The sequence below is a fragment of the Ascaphus truei genome, chromosome 2 (assembly GCF_040206685.1).
Source record: "Ascaphus truei isolate aAscTru1 chromosome 2, aAscTru1.hap1, whole genome shotgun sequence".
Lineage (NCBI taxonomy): Eukaryota > Metazoa > Chordata > Amphibia > Anura > Ascaphidae > Ascaphus > Ascaphus truei.
In genome coordinates this window covers 374537659-374562692 of record NC_134484.1, presented here as the reverse complement: position 1 = coordinate 374562692, position 25034 = coordinate 374537659, and the positions used below count along the sequence as shown (strand labels likewise).

General features: G+C 43.0%; 1 protein-coding gene across 1 annotated transcript in view; it reads left to right on the top strand.

The window, feature by feature from the left end:
• CAPN7 (calpain 7) overlaps window positions 1–18787 on the top strand; it is a 76405-nt gene extending 57618 nt beyond the window's left edge. Inside the window, exons 17-21 of the mRNA XM_075587080.1 lie at window positions 11538–11683; window positions 11836–11898; window positions 12009–12139; window positions 17673–17765; window positions 18348–18787. Of these exons, the coding sequence (XP_075443195.1) occupies window positions 11538–11683; window positions 11836–11898; window positions 12009–12139; window positions 17673–17765; window positions 18348–18492 (578 nt within the window). The 3' untranslated portion in view covers window positions 18493–18787. The remainder of the gene's footprint in view (window positions 1–11537; window positions 11684–11835; window positions 11899–12008; window positions 12140–17672; window positions 17766–18347) is intronic.
• Window positions 18788–25034: the final 6247 nt, after the last annotated feature.

Genomic DNA, 25034 nt, shown 5'->3' with positions numbered 1-25034 from the left:
AAAACACCCCCCACTGTAAAACACCCCCCGCTGTCGAACACCCCCCGCTGTCGCACAATACGTGCCTGATAAGATTGAGTTTCATGGGACTCAAAAATAAAAGTACATTTTTCCCACAAACCAGATGAGTAAAAGTTTCACTTTAAGGTCACTTAATCTTCTATGGTAGGTTATTTCATTGTTGTTTTGGTTTATTTTTGTATTACATGGGAAATGAATGGGTGTCCTACAGAGTTGCATTGTTTAGTAAATATGGCCCTTCAGCCTTTTGACAATAAAAAATAAATCCAAATTAGGCACTCGCAAATAATGGAAACCTAGTATTTCTAAACATTTACAGCTGTGCAAGAGAATACTTGAAGAAAGGGGGAGTTTGAATCCCATCGGCTTTGCATTGTAAAATTCCTCCTATGCAGCGTCAGCAATATTATTTATGTATTTATTTTAGTAAATCGAGCTTGCAACTAGGTGTTCGTGTGTGGGTTCCCCCTCCATTGTGTACTTCTTTTAATAGCTCCAAAGTGTATAATCAACCAGTGTTGCCAAATTAAAACATTTTATCTAAAAGTCATTGTGTCATTCTGTGTAAAAAAATTTTTTTTAAAAAAAAGACCTTTTGTTTATATATTTTTTATATATATGTATATATATATGTTTATATATTTTATTTTATTATATATTATTTTATATATTTTTGTGTAACTGTGATAACTGAACTCCTAAATCTAGGGATTTGTTTCAATGTATTTCTACCTACTCACTACAACTTCATTTTGTGACGTTCATACTTCCAAGTTCTCCTCTTTACCTTCAAAGCTCTTCGATCGTCTACTCCTCCCTTAATATCAGCTTTGATATCTCGTTAGTTAATAGCAGGGGGTAACCAATTTGTATATTTTGTTTAATGTATACTCTTTTAAAGCTGCATTCCCAGCTGTCACACGTTGGCGGTGCACTGCAGCACTTAAAGCATTGAGCGATGTTTAACACACTACCTATTAATGTTAAGTGGTTTCATAATTAATTCAAATGTGTATTGGATTCCAAATTTAGGCCTGAAAGTCTTAATCGTGAAAAGCTTATTGACAAACATCACACAATATTGCACCATATATTCTGCTTTTGCCAAGGGTACCTACTGTACTGTAAATGAGGGGGAAATAAAGCCACGAGTTGCAGTGATCAGCTATGAGCTATTACAGTTTGTAATAACGTTATTGTGGCTGCCATTTAAAGAGTAAAAAAAAGACAGGGGCCTACGCAGAAACCTGTGAGAAGCCCTATCTCGCCAGTTTTTTGGCAAATATGCCTACAGCAATTCAGTAAATGCCGGAAAACTGGCGAGATGAGGAAAATCCGCCGTTTTTTCCCCCCAAAAAAAAAAACTCGCCGCGCGGGTGGCGAGAATCGATATTTCGCCAGTTTTAAAACCCGCCGTATTCTAGTAGTACGCCGATTAGCATCTCGGCGTTGATCGGCGCTCTAGAATGGAGACATTTTCTCCAATTCGCTCCGCCAACAAAAATCTGGTGCTGAGCGGCGATGCATAGAAAAAAATCAGGCCCTTTTCCTGGCTCGGATTGATGCCGGGGGTCTCCGGAGCTGATACCCATTAATACCAGCACCGGAGGCCCCCAGCATGCATCCGAGGCAGGAAAATTGCATTTAAAGGCCACTTAATTACCTTAGCGGCTAACCGCTAAGGCAATGAAGGGGTTAACCAGCCGTGCCAGGTTTATTGTGGGTAGTGGGGGTGGGTGAAGGGGGTATTTGGCCCTTGGTGGCTTTTTAGGGCTTGCGGGGGGGTTGCGGGTGGACTTAACCCCTTCATGACGTAGCGGTTAATACTGCTAAGGTCATGAAGGGGTTAAGCCCTCACGCTATCCACCCACAAGCCCTAAACAACCACCGTTGGGGCTAATACCCACTTCGCCCACCCCCGCTACCCACAATAAAAAATACACACACAACAGCCCCACAATAAATAAATAAATATATATATATACAGTTAGGTCCGGAAATAATTGGACACTGATACAAGTTTTGTTATTTTGGCTGTGTACCAAACTAAATTCAATTTACAGTTAAATAATGACTATGGGCTTAAAGTGCAGTCTATCCGCTTTAATTTGAGGGTATTCACATCCAAATTGGAGGAAGGGTTTAGGAATTACATCTCTTTAATACGTAGCCCCCTCTTTTTCAAGGGACCAAAAGTAATTGGGCAATTGACTCAAACGCTGTTTCATGGACAGGTGTGGGCTATTCCTTCGTTATTTCATTATCAATTAAGCAGGTAATTGGTCTGGAGTTGATTCCAGGTGTGGCATTCGCATTTTGAAGCTGTGAACCCACAACATGCGGTCAAAGGAGCTCTCAATGCAAGCGAAACAGGGCATCCGTATGCTGCAAAAAAAAATGAAAATCCATCAGAGAGATAGAGGAACATTAGGAGTGGCCAAATTAACAGTTTGGTACTTTCTGAGAAGAAAAGAACGCACTGGTGTGAGCTCTGCAACACAAAAAGGCCTGTAAGTCCACGGAAGACAACAGTGGTGGATGATGGTAGGATCCTTTCCATGGTAAAGAAGAACCCCTTCACAACATCCAGCCAAGTGAAGAACACTCTCCAGGAGGTAGGCATATCCTTATCCAAGTCTACCATAAAGAGAAGACTTCACGAGAGCAAATACAGAGGGTTCACCACAAGGTGCAAACCATTCATAAGCCTCAAGAATAGAAAGGCCAGATTAGACTTTGCCAAACAATATCTAAACAAGCCAGCCCAGTTCTGGAACAGCATTCTTTGGACAGATGAAACTAAGATCAACCTGTACCAGAATGATGGGAAGAAAAAGTATGGAAAAGGCTTGTAACGGCTCATGATCCAAAGCATACCACATCATCTGTAAAACACGGTGGAGGCAGTGTGATGGCATGGGCATGCATGGCTTTCAATGGCACTGGGTCACTAGTGTTTATTGATGATGTGACAGAAGACAGGAGCAGCCGGATGAATTCTGAAGTGTATAGGGATATATTGTCTGCTCAGATTCGGCCAAATTCAGCGAAGTTGATTGGACGGCGCTTCACTTTACAGATGGACAATGACCTAAAAGATACTGTGAAAGCAACCCAGGAGTTTTTTAAGGCAAAGAAGTGGAATATTCTGCAATGGCCGAGTCAATCACCTGATCTCAACCTGATCGAGCATGCATTTCACTTGCTGAAGACAAAACTTAAGGCAGAAAGACCCATGAACTAACAACAACAGAAGACAGCTGCAGTAAAGGCCTGGCAAAACATCACAAAGGAGGAAACCCAGCATTTGGTGATGTCCATGCGTTCCAGACTTCAAGCAGTCATTGCCTGCAAAGGATTCTCGACAAAGTTTTAAAAATGAACATTTTATTTAGGATTTTGTTAATTTGTCCAATTACATTTGAGCCCCTGAAATAAGAGGACTGTGTATGAAAATGGTTGCAATTCCTAAACGTTTCATACAATTTTTGGTTCAACCCCTTGAATTAAAGCTGAAAGTCTGCACTTCTATTGCATCTCGGTTGTTTCATTTCAAATCCATTGTGGTGGCGTACAGAGCCAAAATTATGAAAATTGTGTCACTGCCCAATTATTTCCGGACCTAACTGTATATATCTCACCAACAAATATATATATATATATAATTAGATGGTGCATGACAATAGGCACTCCGTCTGTTGAAACAATGTGGGTGCAAATCCTGTACAGTATGGTATAAAATAGGCAATACGATACCGTTTGAAGACGAATATCAGAGGCAGCACTCCAGGTAAGTGGTCAAAAGAAATTTGTATTAACAAGAAATCTTATCCAACGTTTCGGTCCTCGTGCGGGACCAAGGACCGAAACGTTGGATAAGATGTCTTGTTAATACAAATTTCTTTTGACCACTTACCTGGAGTGCTGCCTCTGATATTCGTCTTCAAATCACCAAAAAATCTACTCGCCACACAAAAAAATCTACTCGCCACCTAGTACCAAACGTGTGCTGCTTGGGCCAATATTTATTCGCCCGGGGGTTAAATCCACTCGCCCGGGGCGAGCAAATGTATACGTTTGTCGAACACTGTATATATATATATATATATATATATATTACACCAACAACCCAATAAAAATATATAAATATATATATATTACACCAACAACACCTATACCCCCCTAACATACAGTACATATATGCACAGCAATGATACTATAGGCCGGCGGTTGCCCTCGGGTGTTACCCGAAGGTGTCCCCACGGGCCTGCAGTACCAATTCTGTGGCCCCCCAAATTAATTTAGAAACACAAATATTAATAAAGAAATACCCCCCCCCCCTAAAACATACAGTATAGTAATGGGCACAATTACTATTATCCACACCTGGATAATAGTGAATTTGCCCATTTAAAATACATAAAGAACAATAAATACATATAGCACTCACCCATGTCCGGCTGGCACGATGAAGGCCATCCTCATCTTCATCACCGTCCATGCCCCCTCCGATGCTACAAAACATAAACAAGAATTAAAACAGCCAATGTAATGTCCCCTAACCCCTTAATTACCATAGCGGTTATTAACCGCTACAGTCATTAGGCGGTTAACCCACCCTCACCCACCACTCGGGAGGCCTAAATACCCTCCCCCACTACCCCCCCCCCCCACCCCATGAGGCCTAACCACCCTCACTCACCCAATACCCAACTGGGGGCCTACCCACATACCCTTGGGCCAATACCCCCAGTACTCGTCGGAACTAAATCAATGATCTCATTGGCTCTAGTCCCATGTGACGGTGCCATTTTGGTTTCCTTGACGTCATGTTAAAGGTAAATGAAGCAAAGCAATTCCGATTGGCTGGCTTCATTTCCTTTAAATGACGTCAGCATTTTTTTTTTCCTTAACCAAAATCAAATGCTTTTCACGGACCAATCAGGACTGTGAGAACCATTTGATGCAAAATGTGACATCATAGGCCTATAAAAGCCTATGTCGTCTCATTTTACAGCTAGACGCCGTGGGGAGAGGTCCTCCCCTCAGAAGAAGATGGCCAGTGCGTCGCAGAAGAAGATGAAGAAGCCAGAAGACCCCGCAGACGGCAAAGAAGACCCCGAAAAGAAGACCACAGACAGTATGGATTGTAAAGACAAGAAAGACACCACATTGGATTACAAAGCTTTTTTATTTTATGGGTTCCTGGTTCCTGTCTTTGGATTTGTTACAGACGTAGGGGTTTAAACGGAAGTCCGTCATTGGTCATCTACTGGTAAGTAAAGTAAATAAATATATTTTATTTAAGTAGTAACTGTTTTTTTTGTTTGTTTGTTTGTTTTTTAATGTCAGATCTATTTTTTTACTGTCCATTTAATGCCCGTGTATGTGTATGTGTGTGTGTATATATATATATATATATATATATATATATATCCCTATGGAGCTATATACATACATGTTAATTAAAGGGTTGTTTTGCAAATGTTAATTACATTTTTTCATGTCTTGTACTAGTATTTCTCCTGTTTGGTTAGAATTGTGTGTGTGAAATGTTTTGTATAATTTGTTATGTCATTTAAGATGATGATGGTTGCATGGGTATATGTTGGGACCCTGCCTTGATTTTTTATTGTGGCTTATTTGGTGAACTTAGATTGTGTATGATCGTGTTAGTTAGAAATAGATTTTTTTTTGCTATGGATTTGTTTTTGCATAACAATATTGAATATGGTTTTTGTTTTGGATTTTCTACTAATGTATTTCGGATCCCATAAATTGTGTGTTGGTAATTTATTATAGTCTACTTGCTTTGTTTATATTGCATGTTTACTTTCAATCGTGTATTTGTTTTGGACCTTTGATTGCTACTGTGTACATGATGGAAATATTATTAGCATCATGTACACATTGTTCAATTGTATGTTGTATTGCAATTTACTGGTTTGGATAGGTGCTTGCTGTATTCTCTTATGAGATGTGTTTTAATAGTCATTTGGCTTTGTTTTAATTTTGTCTGTGATGTTGTCAATTAGAGATCGGAAGTGTTCAATTAGTACTTGGATATCCTTTACCATTTCTTTGTAGATTGCTTAATCATACATGTATTTGAAATATATATATATATATATATATATATATATATATATATATATATATATATATATATATATATATACACAAATGTAAATAGAACTGTATGCTCATCTGCATGTCTTAGGCAGGTCTGCAACCCCGCCTTTCCCCATTATCACCCAGCACACAGCACTTCCACTGCAGCAAGGGATTCTGGGAAATGACATGCAAATGAGCACACAGTGCCATTTTTTGCTTCAAAAACCATTTTTAACATGGTTCCCTATAGGCTTAAGCTTGCTGCATGGTCACAGCTTTGAGCACAGCCAGGGTTAAGGTGCATACCCAGAAAACCACCCACAGACAGCTTTTTTTTTTTTTTACCCTCCCGAGAGGGTTGGGGGGTACCCTCCCCTCTCATTCATCAGATCCCAATCCACTTCAGTGGTTCGGGTGCATGCCCTTGGACTGTCCAACCGAAGTCAGAGCCGCCCTCGGAACGGGTTCCCTGAAGATTTCAGCCCGAAAGCCTAGGTCTCCATTGATGCCTTCCTCCGTTAGGATTCAGGACATCCGTCTCTTCCTCCCTCTGGCCCGAGGCCCGCAAGGGAGTTCGCGTCATCTCCCCTCTTTCGAGGGTTGTGCGGGTGCACCCCAGCCCCGAAGGGCTGGTTGTTCGAATGCCATCCCCCCTTAGCCCGAAGGCTCAGGGGTTCTGTGGTCCGGGGCCTGGACACCACCTCTCAACGAGCTAGAGGGCCAAATGCTTGCCACAGACCTTTCCTACTGAAGCCCCAAATAGGATGGTACTGCATTTGGTCATAGCTGTGCAGGCCGAGAGGAGCATTCATATCGCCTTGATCTTAGCCAAAAGGCCGAGGCACCCACAGACAGCTGTTTCGACCTTAATGGGTCTCATCAGTGTGGGGTTGATTAACTGGGTATGCAAAGAAGCTAAAGGATGGGCCAACCATAATACTGAGTTAAGTTATGGTGAGTAAAAAAAGTGACAAAAACCCTCCACAGGAAAGCAAATATGCAAATACAACTGTATTCTCATCTGCATGTCTTAGGCAGGTCTGCAACCCCGCCTTTCCCCATTATCACCCAGCATACAGCACTTCCACTGCAGCAAGGGATTCTGGGAAATGACATGCAAATGAGCACACAGTGTCACTTTTTGCTTCAAAAACCATTTTTAACATGGTTCTCTATAGGCTTAACCTTGCTGCATGGTCACAGCTTTGAGCACAGCCAGGTTTATATATATATATATATATATATATATATATATATATATATATATATATATATATATATATATATATATATATATATATATAAAAATATGTGAATGATGAAGCCACTCTACAAATGAATGGGTGCAGGGTGGCTTAACCCATTAATAACTTTAGCGCTTTTTAAGCGTTCTTGTTATTAAGTGGTTAAGTAACACAACAATATATTTGCAATATGTTGTGGGTGGGTTATGTATAGCTTTTTAATAATTGTTATGTTTTTGCGGGTATGTAGATTGTTTTGAATGGGGGTAGGGGGTTTTGTCCCGAAGGGACGGAGAGTAGGCCTCCTGGTGTGTAGGGTTGATGATGCTTATGCCTCACGGGGGTGGGGGGTGGGGTTTATGTATGTTGAAGTATTTGTGTTTTTAAATTATTTTTTTGGGGCACAGACTTGATACTGCAGGCAAGCGGGGACCCCTGCGGAAACACCCGAGGGCCACCGCCAGCCTATAGTACCATTCCTGTGCCTAAAAAAATAACTATGGGTTAGGTATATAAGGGGGGTTTAGGGGTTGTTGGGGGCACAGAGGCTGATTGTGTTGTGTTTTGCAATGTTTATTGGGGGCAATTGTCCCCAATAAACATGCTACTGTCACTTAACCCCTTCATTGCCTTAACGGATAGCCGCTAAGGTAATGAAGCAGCATTAATGTATTTGTATTAATAGTGTACATGTGCAGAGGGTCTCCGGACATGAACCGTGTTGGTTTTATGTCCGGGGACCCCCTGCTTCCCGAGATACAGGCACCTTTATGGGGTGCCGGTATCTCCTATGAATGGAAATGTCCCGCGTCACGTGATCGGGCTATCTCCATGCATAGCGGGGGCCTGTATCTCGGGAAGCAGGGGGTCCCCGGACATAAATCAATGCGGTTCATCTTCGGAGACCCCCTGCACATCTACAAATTGAATACAATTGTAATGTATCCAAATATGTATAATGTATAATGTATCAACAAAGTATCCGGACGTTCCTCCTTCTCCTTCCGTGCACCCCAAAACTGGAACAACCTACCAGAGACTCTCATATCCACCACAAGCTTAAGTTCTTTCAAATCTAAGGCTGTCTCACACTTTAATCTGGTCTGTAACTGTTTCATACGCTCATAATATATACTTTCTTTAACTGTGCACGCAATGTCTTGTATATTATGTATACCTCGTTCATTTATGTAACTGTATTTGTAACCATGTATTATTTTGTTTTACTCTGTGCCCAGGACATACTTGAAAACGAGAGGTAACTCTCAATGTATTACTTCCTGGTAAAATATTTTATAAATAAATAAATAATGTAAACATTTTTTAATTGCCGGCGAGATTTGTGCAGAGAGAGGCCGATCTCGCCAGCGGAGCCCTTCTCGCCAGGGCTCACCATCTTTCTGCCGGATTCCTCTCCCTGATATGCGCACCTTCCTGCATACTGCGAGGGGAATCCGCCAAAAAATATGGCGAGTTCTAGGTCTGGCGAATGGCCATTCTCGCAGTTCTCTGCATAGGTCCCATAGTTTTTTTCTATTACAATGAAACAGAAAGGTTTCAAAATCTTACATCAAGTTAGGACTTTTGTGGATGAATTTACCACGAATTGAGTGAGGAAGATTAAAGGGATGTATTTATTTTTCTTGTTGCATACAAAATATTTTTTGTGAGACTGCTCGTCTAATAGAATACAGTATGTCTAAGGCGCAAGGCTGGCTGCCCAACTCCAGTCCTCAAGGGCCACCAACAAGTCAGGTTTTCAGGACATCCCTGCTGCAGCACAAGTCGCTTCGTCAGGGGCTCAGTCTCCGACTGACATATTCAGTAACCTGTGCTGAAGCAGGGATATCCTGAAAACCTGACCTGTTGGTGGCCCCGGAGGACTGTAGATGGCCACTCCTGGTCCAAATAGATCAGTATTCCAGAACCTGTGGTATTGGAAAACCAATGTATATTTACTTGTAGTTTGACCTTCCCGCACTGCTGGATGTATTTGACACTATAGGTGGTAATTTCTATATGTAAATTCATTCATTTTGTTTACTGTAGTACAGGCACTAAAGGATATTATAAAGTTGTGTTTGACGGAAAATCAGATGGACATGACATCTGACTCAACGTAGAACTGCTTCCATCGTGAACATTGTGAAAATGTGTGCCTTTATATTCTATGCCAGCGGCGCGCAAACTGGGGGGCTGCCTGCGCGGGGCACGCGGTTTACAGAGGCCACGCGCGCTTCCTGAAGGCACTTAATTTAAGTGCCGGGGGAGCTGCAGGGCCTCTGTAAACCTTTACTTACCTTGGCTCCACACGCGTCGACATGGCAACGCGGCGTCAAATTATGCCGTGAGGTCATGTTGCTATGGCGATGTCATGACGCCGGGGTGAGGGGGGCACAGGGGGGGTGAGGTGAACGCCGACAGTGGGGCGCAGGGAAAAAAGTTTGCGCCACCCTGTTCTATGCTTTGTGAGTAGATTATATTTCTTGCCAGCTGTGATATAATATACAACATGACTGGGTGTAATATAGTTTCAACAATTAATCTAAGTGTTATTAAAAAGGCAATCCAAGCAGAACTTTAATAATATATATATATATATATATATATATATATATATATATATATATATATATATATATATTTCTTGTTTTCTTTTAATATATATATATGTATATACAGTGTATATATATATATATATATATATATATATATGTGTATATATTAAAAGAAAACAAGAATATATATATATATATATATATATATATATATATTAAAGTTCTGCTTGGATTGCCTTTTTAATAACACTTAGATTAATTGTATATATATATTCTTGTTTTCTTTTAATATATACAGTCTTTGATTTACCTTTTATTGAAAACTAATTACCTGGCTACTTTTCAATCAATCCTTCACTTAGTGTAACTCAGCAGCCACAATGTATCCTGATAACATTATCTATTGTTACAGTTTGCAGTTCAAACTGCTGGGAATATTGGCATCAAATTTTCTCAAATAGGAAAGTGTTAAAAAGATCTTGCACTGCTGGGGAGGTGGCTAAAGCCTGCTATAGATATCAAAGGATGCTCAGTATATTAAAACTCATTAAAAATGGCATTAAGAGTTGAATACATTTTTTTTTTAATCAGTTCTGTACTATGAGAAAATACTTGTAGAATTAAAACGAAAAATAAAAAAAAAAAGAATGTTTTAAAGACATTTTTTTTTTTTCAACTTTGATTTTATTTATTTTCTCCAGAACAATAATACAATGAGTCTATGAGGATACCCCCAAGGGGTCTCCCCCATCGAGAATTATCAAAACATTACGTCAAACATTGTATATTCCATGAAAATTCACCAACATATCAAGCACTTAACAATTTCGTATATACCGGCATACAGTAAGCAAGAACAAATCACACACTGACAGATATTAAAATAAAAAATTTAAAAAAATGAAATGACAAAAATTTAAAAATTCATTAAAAGGGGGGACAGGGGGGGTGGTGTTGACTGCCGACTCGGTCTCCTCCCTCCCAGAGGAGGCCCCCGTTCTGGGCCTAAATCCGGACCCTTGACTTCCTATCCGTATCCCTAGGTTTCAACGTGCACCTGTCTGTCTAGGTCAGAGGAGAACGCATTTATTTCAATCAATGCCAAATTGTGGGTACCCCAACCCCAGGAATGTCTGTCTGAGCCAACCATGGCTGTTTCTAATGTAGGAAGCATTTCCAAAGTGACAGCCCCCTTCCCCTTCTGATAGGCTCTGACTCTTGAGACCCGCCCTCTCTCTAGCAGTGAACCAATTGCATCTAGAAACTGCCCAGTCAATCATATTCCAGGACTACATTGCCCAGAATGCTGTGCAAGAACTGAATTAAATAACCCGGAGCAAGCGATCGATTACAGGAGAACGGATCGATCTGCAGCTTAACTAATCACTTGTCAGTGTGCAAATTGTATTGATGCACATATTGAATGGGGGGGAAATATATATATATATATATTTTTTTATATATATATACTATTGCTCTAATGCTTGTAACTATACATACTTAGCTCTGTATTTTTCCATTGTGTTCTCCTGCAGAGATAAATATTTATCCTTGACTGCAAATATAAAGAAGTTAACAAAACAATGTGTGCTTTGTCTAGCTGACCCTGCCCCCTACATAGATGGAATCAGGATCAACAGTCCTCACTACTTGACAAAAATGACGTTGACCTCACCTGGGACTCACACATTCACGCTGGTGGTATCTCAGTATGAGAAACAGAACACAATCCACTATACCCTCAGGGTAAGTATGAGGACATCAGGCACCTCGTCTAATACGGTCTAGGACATTTTGACGCAAACGTTTATCCGCCACCGAGAGTACTTGAAATGATCTTTTCGTAAAGATAATGCTTATTCTGATATTGGTGTATGCACATATTTTTGTGTTTATAGGTGTATTCAGCTTGCAAGTCTACATTTTCCAAGATTCCTACACCATACACCATAAACAAGCGGGTAAGGGAGCTGCTGCTATTTTACACCCAACACTAGCAGTGAACATCTGATTTTTTTTCATTATTTCATGATTTATTTATTTTTCAATTTTTTTGTGTGTTGCTTTCCAGATTAATGGACAGTGGAAAGGTCAGAGTGCTGGGGGCTGTGGCAATTTCAGAGACACCCACAAGAATAACCCTATCTACCAGTTTAACATGGAGAAAGCTGGACCCTTACTGCTGGAGCTGAGAGGACCAAGGTTTGTCATTCTGTTCTCTGTGCACCAAGTCTTCATATTCGTATAACAGCTTCTCCTTGTGTAAAAACACAACATGCCTGCGTACATTCTGATCCCTAATACTGCAATCAATCAAATAGTTTCCTATTGCTAATATATAAGTGTAATTTCACAGCAAATCCCAATAAGACAGAACCTGCACTATACTTCCGAGTCATTAACTGCGTCTCATGAGCAGAATGACCCTTAACATGAAGCTCACCTCTGGTTGCAGAACCTTTGTCAATTGTGCTTTGAGAGATTGCCGATGGAGTTCGAGAGATCAAAGTCCGAAAAAAAGCAGGTGCTGCATTAGAGGGCATTATATCTGGGGTATGGCCACCCTTCTCTGGCTCAAGGCAAACTTGCGGCTTTGATCACTGCCCGGCCTCTTACCCTCCCTTGCTGCATTCTATTATCAGAAGGAGGTAAAGAGAGGGTGGAGAAGGTGGAATAAATATATAGTAGCTAAAGTGCACGGGTTGCAGTACTCTGGAGTCATAAAGCCTGGATCTCTCTTCCTCTCTCACTCTTCCTTCTTTCACCACCCCTACTCCCCTTCCTCCTCCCATCACTTTCCTTTAATACCTTATGACCGTGATTTCCAACCTTTTTTGTTTGGAGGAACCCTTGAAGTATTTCGAAAAATCTCAGGGAACCCCTATCTGACTGATACATAATAGGTTCAAAAGAAAGTATTGGTTTGGGCGGTTCACAGCTCACCGTGGGGGTACAATAAAATGTGTCCAAACGCAATGAGAAAAAAAGGTTGTTTATTCAGTGCATGTAGAAGTGGATCTGCCACAGAGTAACTCTGACGCGTTTCGTCCACCAATAGGACTTTGTCAAAGTAATTTGATTGTTCCCCCACGGTGAGCTGTGAACCGCCCTAACCAATACTTTCTTTCTTACCTGATTATCCGGCTAGAGCACGCTCTATAGCGCACCTGATGAACTTCCCATTTGCAGCGTTTGAGGATTGAACTCGACGAGTCAAGATCGTGAGTACTTATTCTTTGCGGGGTTGCGTGGCTGTGTATGAGACGCCGGGATGTGTGAGGGTAGTGGCGGAGATTAACTGTGGTTGGCCGGTTACATGGTTCCGTGCAGGGAACAAGGCTCCACTGTTAGCTTGTCTCCTTACCATATTGTGGCCCTGCCCTGATGCCGAGTCTCGTGTGTACAGTCTTACTCCCCGGTTCATGTTTAAGATTCAGGATATTGATCAGCAGCGCTTATATCATTTTATTATCATCTTTATTGTGGACATTGTAGAATCTGTTTGCACTATTTGGAGCATCGGTCTTTGGAGTTTATTCTCTGCTTGTTCTTACATATTAGGTTCGACAGGGGTCAGTCACAAAATTTCACACCTCACAAGCCACCTCTATTTCCCACCCTCTACCCATGTATTTCTCTCCCATCCGTCTCACTAACTCTCCCCCCCTCCCGCCTTGCATGTATTTATCCCTTGCGTCTCACTCTTACTCCCTCTTTTCCTCACTCACTCCCTCCCGCCCCCCTCCCTTCTCTTACTCACCCCTACCTTCCGTCAATTACCCCACCCTAGTTGGGAATCACTGCCTTATGATGTCCCCAATTCTTTCCATCTCTCCTCCAGCAATCTTACTTTCTCCTCACGTGCCAACTGACTTCCTCTTGTTTCTTTCCTCGTCTGCTTTCTGTGTAAACTTTATAGCTATCTGACTCCTTATCTGCCACCAGGCTATTTGTATTATGATCTCACCAGAATGATGTCACGTGCCAGATACATAGCCTACCAGGTACAACACCGAGTGGCTGACTTGCTTGAGAAATTGTAATAGCGCCAGCGTTCCTAGCAGCGCCCCCTTTGGAGTGTTTCAGAGGATCCAAACCATGACAGTTTGCCTTATTTTGATACATAAACTAATCCTTCCAAGTTTGGTTGTTCTAGCTCTTATAGTTTGGGCGTGCATAATGACACACAGAAACATTCAGAAATATATAGTAGATGTGTATATGTAGATAAATAAAGTGTGTGTGTGTGTGTGTGTGTGTGTGTGTGTGTGTGTGTTTGTGTTTGTGTGTATATATATATATATATATTTGCATGTCATTTCCCAGAATCCCTTGCTGCAGTGGAAGTGCTGTTTGCTGGGTGATAATGGTGAAAGACAGGGTTGCAGACCTGTCTAAGACATGCAAATGAATATACAGGAATATTTACAGTTGCTTTATGCTTTACTGTGGAGGGTTTTAGTCACTTTTTTTACCCACCATAACCTTAATAGTCGTGGTGATTACCTACTCTTATCTCATTTGAGCAAATGTCAGCGAGCCAACCTCACACTGATGATACCCATCAAAGTTGAAACATGTCTGTGAGTGGGTTAACTGACTTTGCATCTCCCAAGTCCTTGCTTAAAAGCTGTGTTTAAAGCAGCATGCATTGACTAAGGGTTGCTCATGTAATGTGAGCATGAGATAAAAAGTGGCACTGTGTGCTCATTTGCATGTCATTTCCCAGAATCCCTTGCTGCAGTGGAAGTGCTGTTTGCTGGGTGATAATGGTGAAAGACAGGGTTGCAGACCTGTCTAAGACATGCAAATGAATATACAGGAATATTTACAGTTGCTTTATGCTTTACTGTGGAGGGTTTTAGTCACTTTTTTTACCCACCATAACCTTAATAGTCGTGGTGATTACCTACTCTTATCTCATTTGAGCAAATGTCAGCGAGCCAACCTCACACTGATGATACCCATCAAGGTTGAAACATGTCTGTGAGTGGGTTAACTGACTTTGCATCTCCCAAGTCCTTGCTTAAAAGCTGTGTTTAAAGCAGCATGCATTGACTAAGGGTTGCTCATGTAATGTGAGCATGAGATAAAAAGTGGCACTGTGTGCTCATTTGCATGTCATTTCCCAGAATCCCTTGCTGCAGTGGAAGTGCTGTTTGCTGGGTGATAATGGTGAAAGACAGGGTTGCAGACCTGTCTAAGACATGCAAATGAATATACAGGAATATTTACAGTTGCTATATATATATATATATATATATATATATATATATATATATATATATATATATATATATATATATATCAAATTTAGACATGTTTATTGAATTAGTAGTCATAAGTGCTGCTAATTATAAATTCGGATACAAAACAAAATACCAGTATACAACCTGCCTCTTTATACCACATCAAGAACTAACACTTTCCTATTTTTACTGTATATAATGGAGGTTTTTTTTAATTCCATCTTGGCTAAAGATAAGCCTATCAATAGCTGGTAACAGATTTTTATTCCTACAAAATCTCAATGAAAATGTCTGCAAATAGGTTAGCTAGGGGTTAAATTGCTTCCTGATGAAATACTCATACAGATGCAGCCACCGGTATTCGACCACATCTCGGGAAAAACTTTGAGATTCCGATAAAAAACCTTGCAAGATGGGCTGAAGCAGACTTAATGACCCATCGGGATTAACACAGCGGGGGTTCCTGCGTTTGAATGGGACTCGCAATGTGTAAATTCTACCAGGTTATACCTGTCTGTAAGTAACACGCAGTCAGAGATAGACTGAATCAGTCACTCGGCCTGCATGCCTCTAACAGGTGATCGCGGGGTTTTTATTTTAATATTACAATAATGTAGCAGGGGGTCTCCAGAGCTGAACCGCATTGATTTCAGGTCCGGGGATCTGCTGATTCCCAAGGTACAGGCCCCATTATGGGGTACTCATAGGGCATTGGTGTGGCACTGTGCAAATCAATTGGTTTATTAGCATTTTTTTTTTTTTTTTAATGGGCAAATGAGCTATTCATCCAGATATGGATAATAGGGATTTTGCCCATTACTGTACTGGATGGAGGGGGGGGATTGATGTTTGTATTGTAATGTTTATTGGGGGTAAAGGGATTGAGTGAAAGGGGTAGTTGCTCCAGGGTGGGTAGTTCATCTCTCAGGAGGGCAGTGGGACGGGTTAACCCCTTCATTACCATAGCGGTTACTACCGCTATGGTAATGAAGGGGTTAACCCCTCCCGCGACTTTCCCGGTAGGCCTAACCACCCACCCTGGGGCAATTACCCTCTTCACTCACCCCCTCTCCCCCAATAAACCAGGTAGTCCTGCTTAACCCCTTCATTGCCTTAGCAGTTAGCCGCTAAGGTAATGAAACTGCTTTTATTTTATTTTAATATTACAGTATTGTAGCAGGTGGTCTCCGGAGCTGAATGGCATTGATTTCAGCTCCGGGGACCCCCTGCTTCCCGAGTTACAATCCCTGTTATGGGGTGTTTGTATCCCTCTGCTTGGTTTAAATCCCCCGATCACGTGGGCTGCGGGAGAATTTAAACATGGCCGCCGGGATACGGCACTTCATAATGGGGCCTGTAACTCAGGAAGCAGGGGGCCCCGGACCTGAAATCAATGTGGTTCAGCTTTGGAGACCCCCTGCTACCATACTGTAATATTAAAATAAAACCCCCGTGATCGCCTGTTAGAGGCGCGCAGGGAGAGTGACAGAATCAGTCTCTCTCTTACTGCGCGTCTCTTCCAGACAGGTATAACCTGGTAGGATTCCTCTGTTGCTCGACTGCTAAAACTCTGACTCAGGCCCTCATTCTCTCCCGTCTTGATTACAGTAACCTCCTGCTGTCCGGCATTCCTGCCTCTAACCTGTCTCCCCTACAATCTATCCTAAACGCTGCTGCCAGAATCACTCTACTCTTTCCTAAATCTGTCTCAGCATCTCCCCTCATGAAATCCCTCTCCTGGCTTCCGATCAAATCCCGCATCTCACACTCCATTCTTCTCCTCACTTTTAAAGCTTTACACTCTTCTGCCCCTCCTTACATCTCAGCCCTAATTTCTCGCTATGCACCATCCAGACTCTTGCGTTCTTCTCAAGGATGTCTTCTTTCTACCCCCTTTGTATCTAAAGCCCTCTCCCGCCTTAAACCTTTTTCACTGACTGCCCCACACCTCTGGAATGCCCTTCCCCTCAGTACCCGACTAGCACCCTCTCTATCCACCTTTAAGACCCACCTTAAGACACACTTGCTTAAAAAAGCATATGAATAGCACTGTGGCTAATACTGGACACATGTTACATAAATCTTTGCCCCCTGCAGACGCACTTACCAGAATTCCCTCCTACTGTCTCTATATGTTCCCCTACCTACCAATTAGATTGTAAGCTCCTCGGAGCAGGGACTCCTCTTCCTTAATGTTACTGTTATGCCTGTAGCACTTACTCCCATGACCTGTTATTTATATTATCTGTTATTTATTTGATTACTACGTGTATTACTACTGTGAAGCGCTATGTACATTAATGGCGCTATATAAATAAAGACATACAATACAACATCCTTTAATAGCACAGAGGTTTTAATCTCTATCTTGCCCTCTCCTGGATGTTGAGTTGCTTCTTCCCCCCTGATGCAGAAAGAGCAGATGGGATTGTTCTGTCATTCATGGAAGTCACCAACACATACTCTCTGCTCCTTTTGTTATGCAGACAATACAGCGTTGGCTTTGAAGTTATTACAGTATCTGCAACAGGAGATCCAGGACCATCTGGTTTCCAGAAAACAACCAGTGGCGATTACAGGTACTGTACTGTAATCATTTATATTCATTGGCAGTCATACATGTTACAGATTTACAGCAGATCAACGTATTTATAATAGGATTTTATGCTAGTAAAGAAAGCGTGAGGGAGCAAGATCATTTTATTGTGAAAATGTATTCTACAAACAAGCAATCAGGAGCCAGAGAGGGGGCGGCTTTCATATGTTTTCATGTAGTAGATGCGGGTGATAGATTTAAGGGACACACTGGTATAAAGCTAATATATACAGCCGGTCCTCGCTTATCCGACGTTGTGCATCCCGCAAACCGCCGTCGGATAACAGACCGTCGGATTGCGGGTCCATGTTAATCGTGGCGGTATCAGATAAGCGGGTCCGACGTCGCACAATGCGTCCAGCGGACTGCACTATGCGGCATCGGATAAGGCATTCGACGGAAAGCGGCCGTCGGATAGCGAGGACCACCTGTATGTTCTTTTGAATGACATCTTAAGTTTTTAGGTCCATAAAGTTGCCTCGAGCAAGAGATCTGTAAATAACCCAGTAAAAAACAGTTCTTACTGCATCTTCATTTTAACTTGCTGTTCATCTCCTCTCTTCAGGTGCGGATTCTCCTATCTAGAGCTGGAGAATGTACCCGCGGGCGTTTACAACCTCATACCCACCACGTTCCTGCCCGCACAGGAGGGCCCCTTCTTTTTGGACTTCAACAGTGCAATCCCAGTTAAGATATCACAGCTGCAGTGATCAGGAAACTAAACCCAGCGCTTCTCAGGACAGCACTAAACAGCCCCCTGCAAGATCAGCCCTACTTCCATAGGGCAAAAAGAGGCACCTGCCAGGCACAGAGTTTACATGACGCATGCAGGGTGTGGAAATTTTAAGCCAAGTGAAGCTAGTTAGGCGTATACACATCACATCCCCTAGTCCTTAAAGTCTTCTGTGAAAGGATTGAAGGGAAATGGGTACTGCCGATGTCCCGCATTGAATGTGTACTTGAATATTTTATGAAAGAATAGTGCTATAAAGAATATTTTTTGGATCACAGTGTGAGTGTTTAATTCTGCTGCTTATCTGTGCAAATATTGCACAGGCACAGATGGTGCTGTCTGATTGCAAGCACATAAGGATCGCAGCAGTTTGGTAATAACAATGCAAGCTACAGTATTATTGCTGCTCCACGAACAGGAATCAAAGAAGCCGTTTTGCCATTTTTTTGTACTCTTGCTATTCAAAGCCTTAGTTCACATACTGTTTCAGTGTTAATGCCAATCCTGGGATTGCTATAGCACAGCGGTGCGCAAACTGGGTGGCGCAGGCGGTTGCAGAGGTCCCGAGCTCTTCCCCAAGGCATTTAAATTAAATGCCGGGGGACCGCGCGAGGCCTCTGCAACCTGTACTTACCGGGATTCAGCCGGCTTCAGGACATGTGACCATGGGTTTGACGTCAAGGTTGCCATGATAACGTGACGTCAAATGACACCGCGGGTCATGTGAGGTGGCGTCATTTGACGCTGCATGAGGTAAGGGGGGGGGGGCGCAACAACGGAGGAGAGCTGGCAGAGGGGGGGGGGGGAGGGGCACAGCAAAAATAGTTGCGCACCCCTGCTACAACATGTGACACATTTATGAGACCATTCATAGTTGCCTGCAATGTAAATTATGCAATGCAACTATACACCGTGGGTTCTCTTAATGTCAAAAATTCTATGAAAGGTCAGTCCTACTTCCATAAAAAAAAAAATCTTAATCATTTACTGTACTTCAATTTTTTCATCATTTCTATAGAAAGGCTTAATTAATAATTAGTAAATCGGCCCTAATAGTTTATAAATCGGTGCAACAGCTGGATGAAAACAAGGCAAACCGCTACAATGAAAGCAGCAATCCTGCTTTTCTTAATCTTTTTTTTTTAGTATTATAGTGTGCTTATAGGTTTCAAGCAGGGGCTTTCCAGAGCTGAACCAATTTAATTTCAGCTCCGGGGCTATCAAAATGGTGGCTTAAATGTCCAGCAGGCCAATAGGAAGCCACAATGTCCTCTCTTATGGCTTCCTATTGGCCCACGTGTCGAGGAGCTGCTACCGGCACCGGTATGCATGTCGGGAAGCAAGGCGTTTCTGGAGTTCAAATTTACGTGATTCAGCCCCGGTGACCCCGCACTGCAAACGTATTTTTTATTTTATTTTTAAAAACTGTTCTGCTGCTTTAAAAAAAACTATTGTAGGAACCAATATATAGGAACCAATGGGTCTCCTGAGCTGAACCTCATTAGTTATAGCACCCCCTGCTTCCCCAGATACTAACTGGGGAAGGTGCCGATGGTACAGTCCCCTCCAGGGGACACAAAACAGAGGTTTAAATCTCCTGCGTCACATGGGTCAATTGGAAGTAGTGACAATTGGTCTCCGGGACATAGGGATTTAAACATCCATAAGGTACTGGCAGCACCTTCTCCAATAGGTTATCTCAGGAAGCAAGGAGTACACAGATCAAAAATAAACACAGCTTAGCTTTTTAAAAAAAAAACCCTGATATGTGTATATATAAACCCACTCCTAAGGGGTTACTAGTAGGTTAGTGTATGCTGGGGCCCACCCTGTGTTGCCATAGGAATCCTGACGTCACAATGGAGTATTTAGGTTAGGAGCAAGGTTGTAGAGTCAGTTTCCAGGAGGACAAGAGGAGGAGAGCCTCGGGGAGAGTAGATGGGATGTGTTCATAAAGTAATAGAACAGACCAGGTCCCCCTTATTTATGTTGAAGATAGGGACAGTGCCCTTTAAGTTAGGATCTCAAAAGATAGCTAGTGGAGTCCAGCATGTCCCAGAGGGGGAAAGCGACACACACAGATGGCCTCAGACAGAGGGTTCCTGGGTATTAGAGGATCGGCTCTACCAGCAGATACATACCAGTATTCGGTTCAACCTGTATGAAAGTGGCAGTTCCCACCTTCACAAGACCTGCAAAAATCCCAGTAAGGGCCCAACTTAAAAGGGGTATAACAGAAGTTACTCCGAAAGACATGGGGGGCTGGGTTCAGCAACAGTAAGGCAACTAAGCAGATATACCTCCGAGTGTTAAGAGTGGGCACTTAAGGATACACAGTATTCATGAATAATCACATGAAAATAGTATAACGTTGTTGTATGTGTGGTGTTTCCCCAGACTTGGGGACATGAATAAAGACTGTTGTACTACAAAAGTTCCTGGCGCGCATTTGTTTCACCCTTCCTACCTCATCGCCCAGCTGCCCAAATACAGCACCCTGAGCAGAGGCATAGCTATAGCCTGGGAAAACCCCAGGGCCTGTGCTCTTGGTTGCCTGATCACCCCCCCCCACCCCCCGTTGGCAGCCCTGATGATCATCTCTCTTCTCCCCCAGATAGAGGCAGGCGGGGTTAGAGGATAGTACACGGCAGTGGGCAGGGAGCAGTTGCACAGAGGCAGAGCAGGATGGCCGGGGCGGAGCGCACCCCAGCAGTCCGACCCGGAAGTCTTTATTACTTCTGGTGTCTATGCTCTCTTACTTCTGGTGTCTATGTTGCTACAGCGTGCTCCTTCCCCGCCATCCTGCTCTACCTCCATGCAACTCTTCTGCCGACTGCTCCTCTGCTTAACTCCCCCCCGCCATCTCTCACCACCCTGTACTGCAGGTAGGCATGGAGGAGGGGGAGATATCCTCCAATTTAAACACTAGCAAATATTTCTCCTGAATCGAAGTAATACGTTCACTTATAATTGGGCCCTGAAATTTTTTTTGCTTGGGGGCCCGCCCATTTCTAGCTACGCCACTGACCCAGAGTCAGGGTAATCTATGCTGAGTAGCCAAATATTGTACACCGATGTAATCTCCCAAGAAGCTGAGCATGGAGGTATACACACTTAAGGGATACACTTAAAAAAGGGGGCGGGGGACTTACAGCTGGAGCGAGATGGCTGCTTAGAGTCTGTCCAATAGGAACGCTCCTATTCCGGTCACATGGTTCCCCGGCTCGCACTGCTTACCTGCTGCTGCGCTGTGGAATGGATTCCTGCTGCCCTTACCCCAAAACACTCTACCCCAAGCCATAACCCCCCAAATAACCTACCCTAAAACCCACTACCCTGAGCACAGCGCTACACCGCGATGGGCGGTCTGAGGGGAGGTTTGCGACGGGAGGGGGCGTGGCTGTGGGTTTGCGGGGGTGTGGCCATGACGTCCCGCGGCTGGTTCTCCCTTATTGGCGGAACCGCCGGCGGGGGCGTGGCCACGCCTCCGTCGCAGATGTTAATTTCAAATTCCCCTGCCTCCCTGAAAACCTGTCGCGCACCACTGGGGAAAGGTGCGCGACAAGGTAGGGACTGGGACCGGCCTGACTGGGGGGGGGGCGGGGCTTGATAGCACAGTGCACGCCAAGGCGTGCGCTGTAGAAGTGCGCGCCCAACTGTCAATAACAATTCTTTGCAAGTAAAAAAAAGGTTGATATATTAAAAAATAAATACATAATTAACTTTAGAATCAAAAGCACACGTCTTAGGCCCAGATCAGACAGGATGCTACGCCACGTGCGCGCACGCTTGTCACTCTAAGGCTAGTTGATGACAGTTGTCACACTAGAGACTGCTTGTGGCGGCAAACTACAGCGTGAACGCTGCGACATTTTGCCGCCACAACCCAAATTGAAATTTGGGGCTGCAGTCGCGTCATGTGAGCTGGTTCAGCCAATAAAGGCAAACCAGCTCCGCAAGGTGTTCATCACGCCCCCAAACGCCGCTACCCACTGCCTGCAGTTTGAGCGTGCGGCGGAGGCACGCACGTAGCAGCCAGTCTGAGCTCGGCGCCTTACATGTATAAAACACATAAGAGGTCATGTGACGGGTCTTCCCTATATTTACTTGTGCATGGTCACCCATCACACGATGCCCCTGCGCGCCCTCACCTCCTCACACACCCTCTCGGATTTTTGCGCAGGGTGACACGTGTAGATATTTGGCCTCAGACAGAGGTGGTGCTGGTAGGGGGGAAGGAGAGATGGGGACAGATGAGGAAATCCAGATATTAATCTTAAATATTATTTGCAATAGAGCAGAACAGGATTACCTCACTACAGCACTCTGGGCTACTGATCCCACACTCAAAGGCATAAACAAAAATAAAACATGTATGTAACGTATAAGGTTGGAAATACATGTGTATATATATATGTATAAAAAGGGAATATTGGTTAAAAAAATAATCTTCATTGCTTCATGACTTTTTGCACTGTTCCTCTGTTGTATTCTTACTGACTGATTAATTTCTTGCCTGTCCTGACTTGGCTCTCGCTGAACATCTCAGGTCTGGCTCACTTGATGTCTCACTTAATAGCTTTATCATTTACTTGGCTGTTTAGTTTAAGACGAACTGTAAAGCTAATCCCTTTCACTTTCCCTATGTCTTTTACACTATCTAATCCGATTGGCGGTCTCACAATGATTATGTTACACCACTTGCAAGAACACAAGGGAGGGCGCTGCTATTGCCCCAGGACAAAGATGACCAGGGCTATTGTTCACACTTGTGCTCAGTATAGAGATTTTTAAATAATCTAAGGGTTTAAAAGTTTTATCACATTAAACCTTTGGTGTTAACAGCCTACAAAAAGCAGACACACTCTCACTCCAGGAGAGCCACTTTTTCAGTAAATGAGCCCCGAAATATTGCGATAAGTGTAAGGCTGGGGCCAGGATACTGCAGACGTGCGGAGGCGTCCGCACGCTGAGCGAACAGAATGCCTTAATGCAGTGTTTGCGTACGGGTGCGTCCATGCGGAAGCAGGAGGGGGTGAACGCTGTGTGAGAAATCAGTTAAACTGATTTCTCAGCGCGACAGACGGGTCACGTGAGCGGTTCGCCCAATGAGGGCGAACCAGCTCCGTGACGTCACTGGCACGCCCCTAGACACGCCCACGGATGGCGCGCGTACAATGGACAAAAAACGCACCCGCTTCAAGAGGGTGACGTCACAGCCACGCACGCCTCCGCACGGGCGAAGGCACTATGGACCTGGCCTTACCCACATGTGTGCATAACCTCAAACCCTATTATACTTTAAAAAAAAAAAAGAGGACTTACTATCCTTATCAGTAAATGTTATTGCTGATCTAATAAAGCACGACAGGGAGAGTCACTTCCTCATAACGAGAGGTGGAATAGATAACTCAGAGATCACTCTAGCCAATGTGTATGCTCTGAATAATAATAGCTCAGCTTTCTTAGAGCACTTCTTCAATGTCCTGACTGAAACACAGAAAGAGAAAATAATATTAGGGAGGGATTTTAACTTGTCACTTGATTCCAATTTGGATATCTCCAAACTGAATAAGCCAAATGCAGCTAGAACTAAAGATAATCAAACGTTACAGAGCAGCCAGAGAGAACTACGATTTATAGATGATTGGAGGATGCTAAATCCCACTAACAGAGAATACACCTATACTGCGCCCCATAAATCTTACTCGCGGATATACTATTGACTCAGTCCCATACAGTCCCCTCAGTACATGCAACAAAAATATACAATATAACTTGGTCAGACCACGCCATGATTGAGATTCAGATAGCTCTCACTCCTGCTCCTGGTAAATTTATAAAAATGTAAATAGATGGTTTAAATTTCACTTGCATAAAGGGATATTATTGCAACCACTTATTTAAAAAAAAAATTGAACTTAACATTGTATTGAAAACATAATTTTACATATATGGGCATACAATTACACATAACAAGTAAATCACCGATTTACAGCAAGAGAAAAAACAAAAGAAAAAGGAGGGGGGTAAACACCGTGAGGAGTGATGAGGGGGAGAGAGGTGAGGCTTTCTTGGTTGTAAGGTGTCCTCTCATACGCTAGAATTTTCACGATTGGGTGTTCATGTGTGAGCTATGCCTCCGGGAGACAACCATCTAGAGCAGAGTGTAGCCTGTTCTCTACCGGGGGTGAGTCTATGTCAGCCAGTAGTTTAATGATGTCATAATTGATGAAGGGTTTATACCCTGGATGTCCGATTAGACAAGCCAGGGTTGCCAAGTTTTTTGACATTTTTTGCCCGAATCATTTAATAAGCTAGTCAATTTTTCCATTTGGCGTACATGCCAAATTCTATTTCTTATTTTAGAAATTTGAGGTACTTCTTGTTGTTTCCATACCGAGGCGATTTCGCACCTAGTGGCAGTAGTAAAGTGACTGAGGGCAAGATCGGTTCTGGGCATTTCCTGGACCGGTCTATTGAGGAGGAATAGCCATGTGTCAAACGGTAGATCTAGGC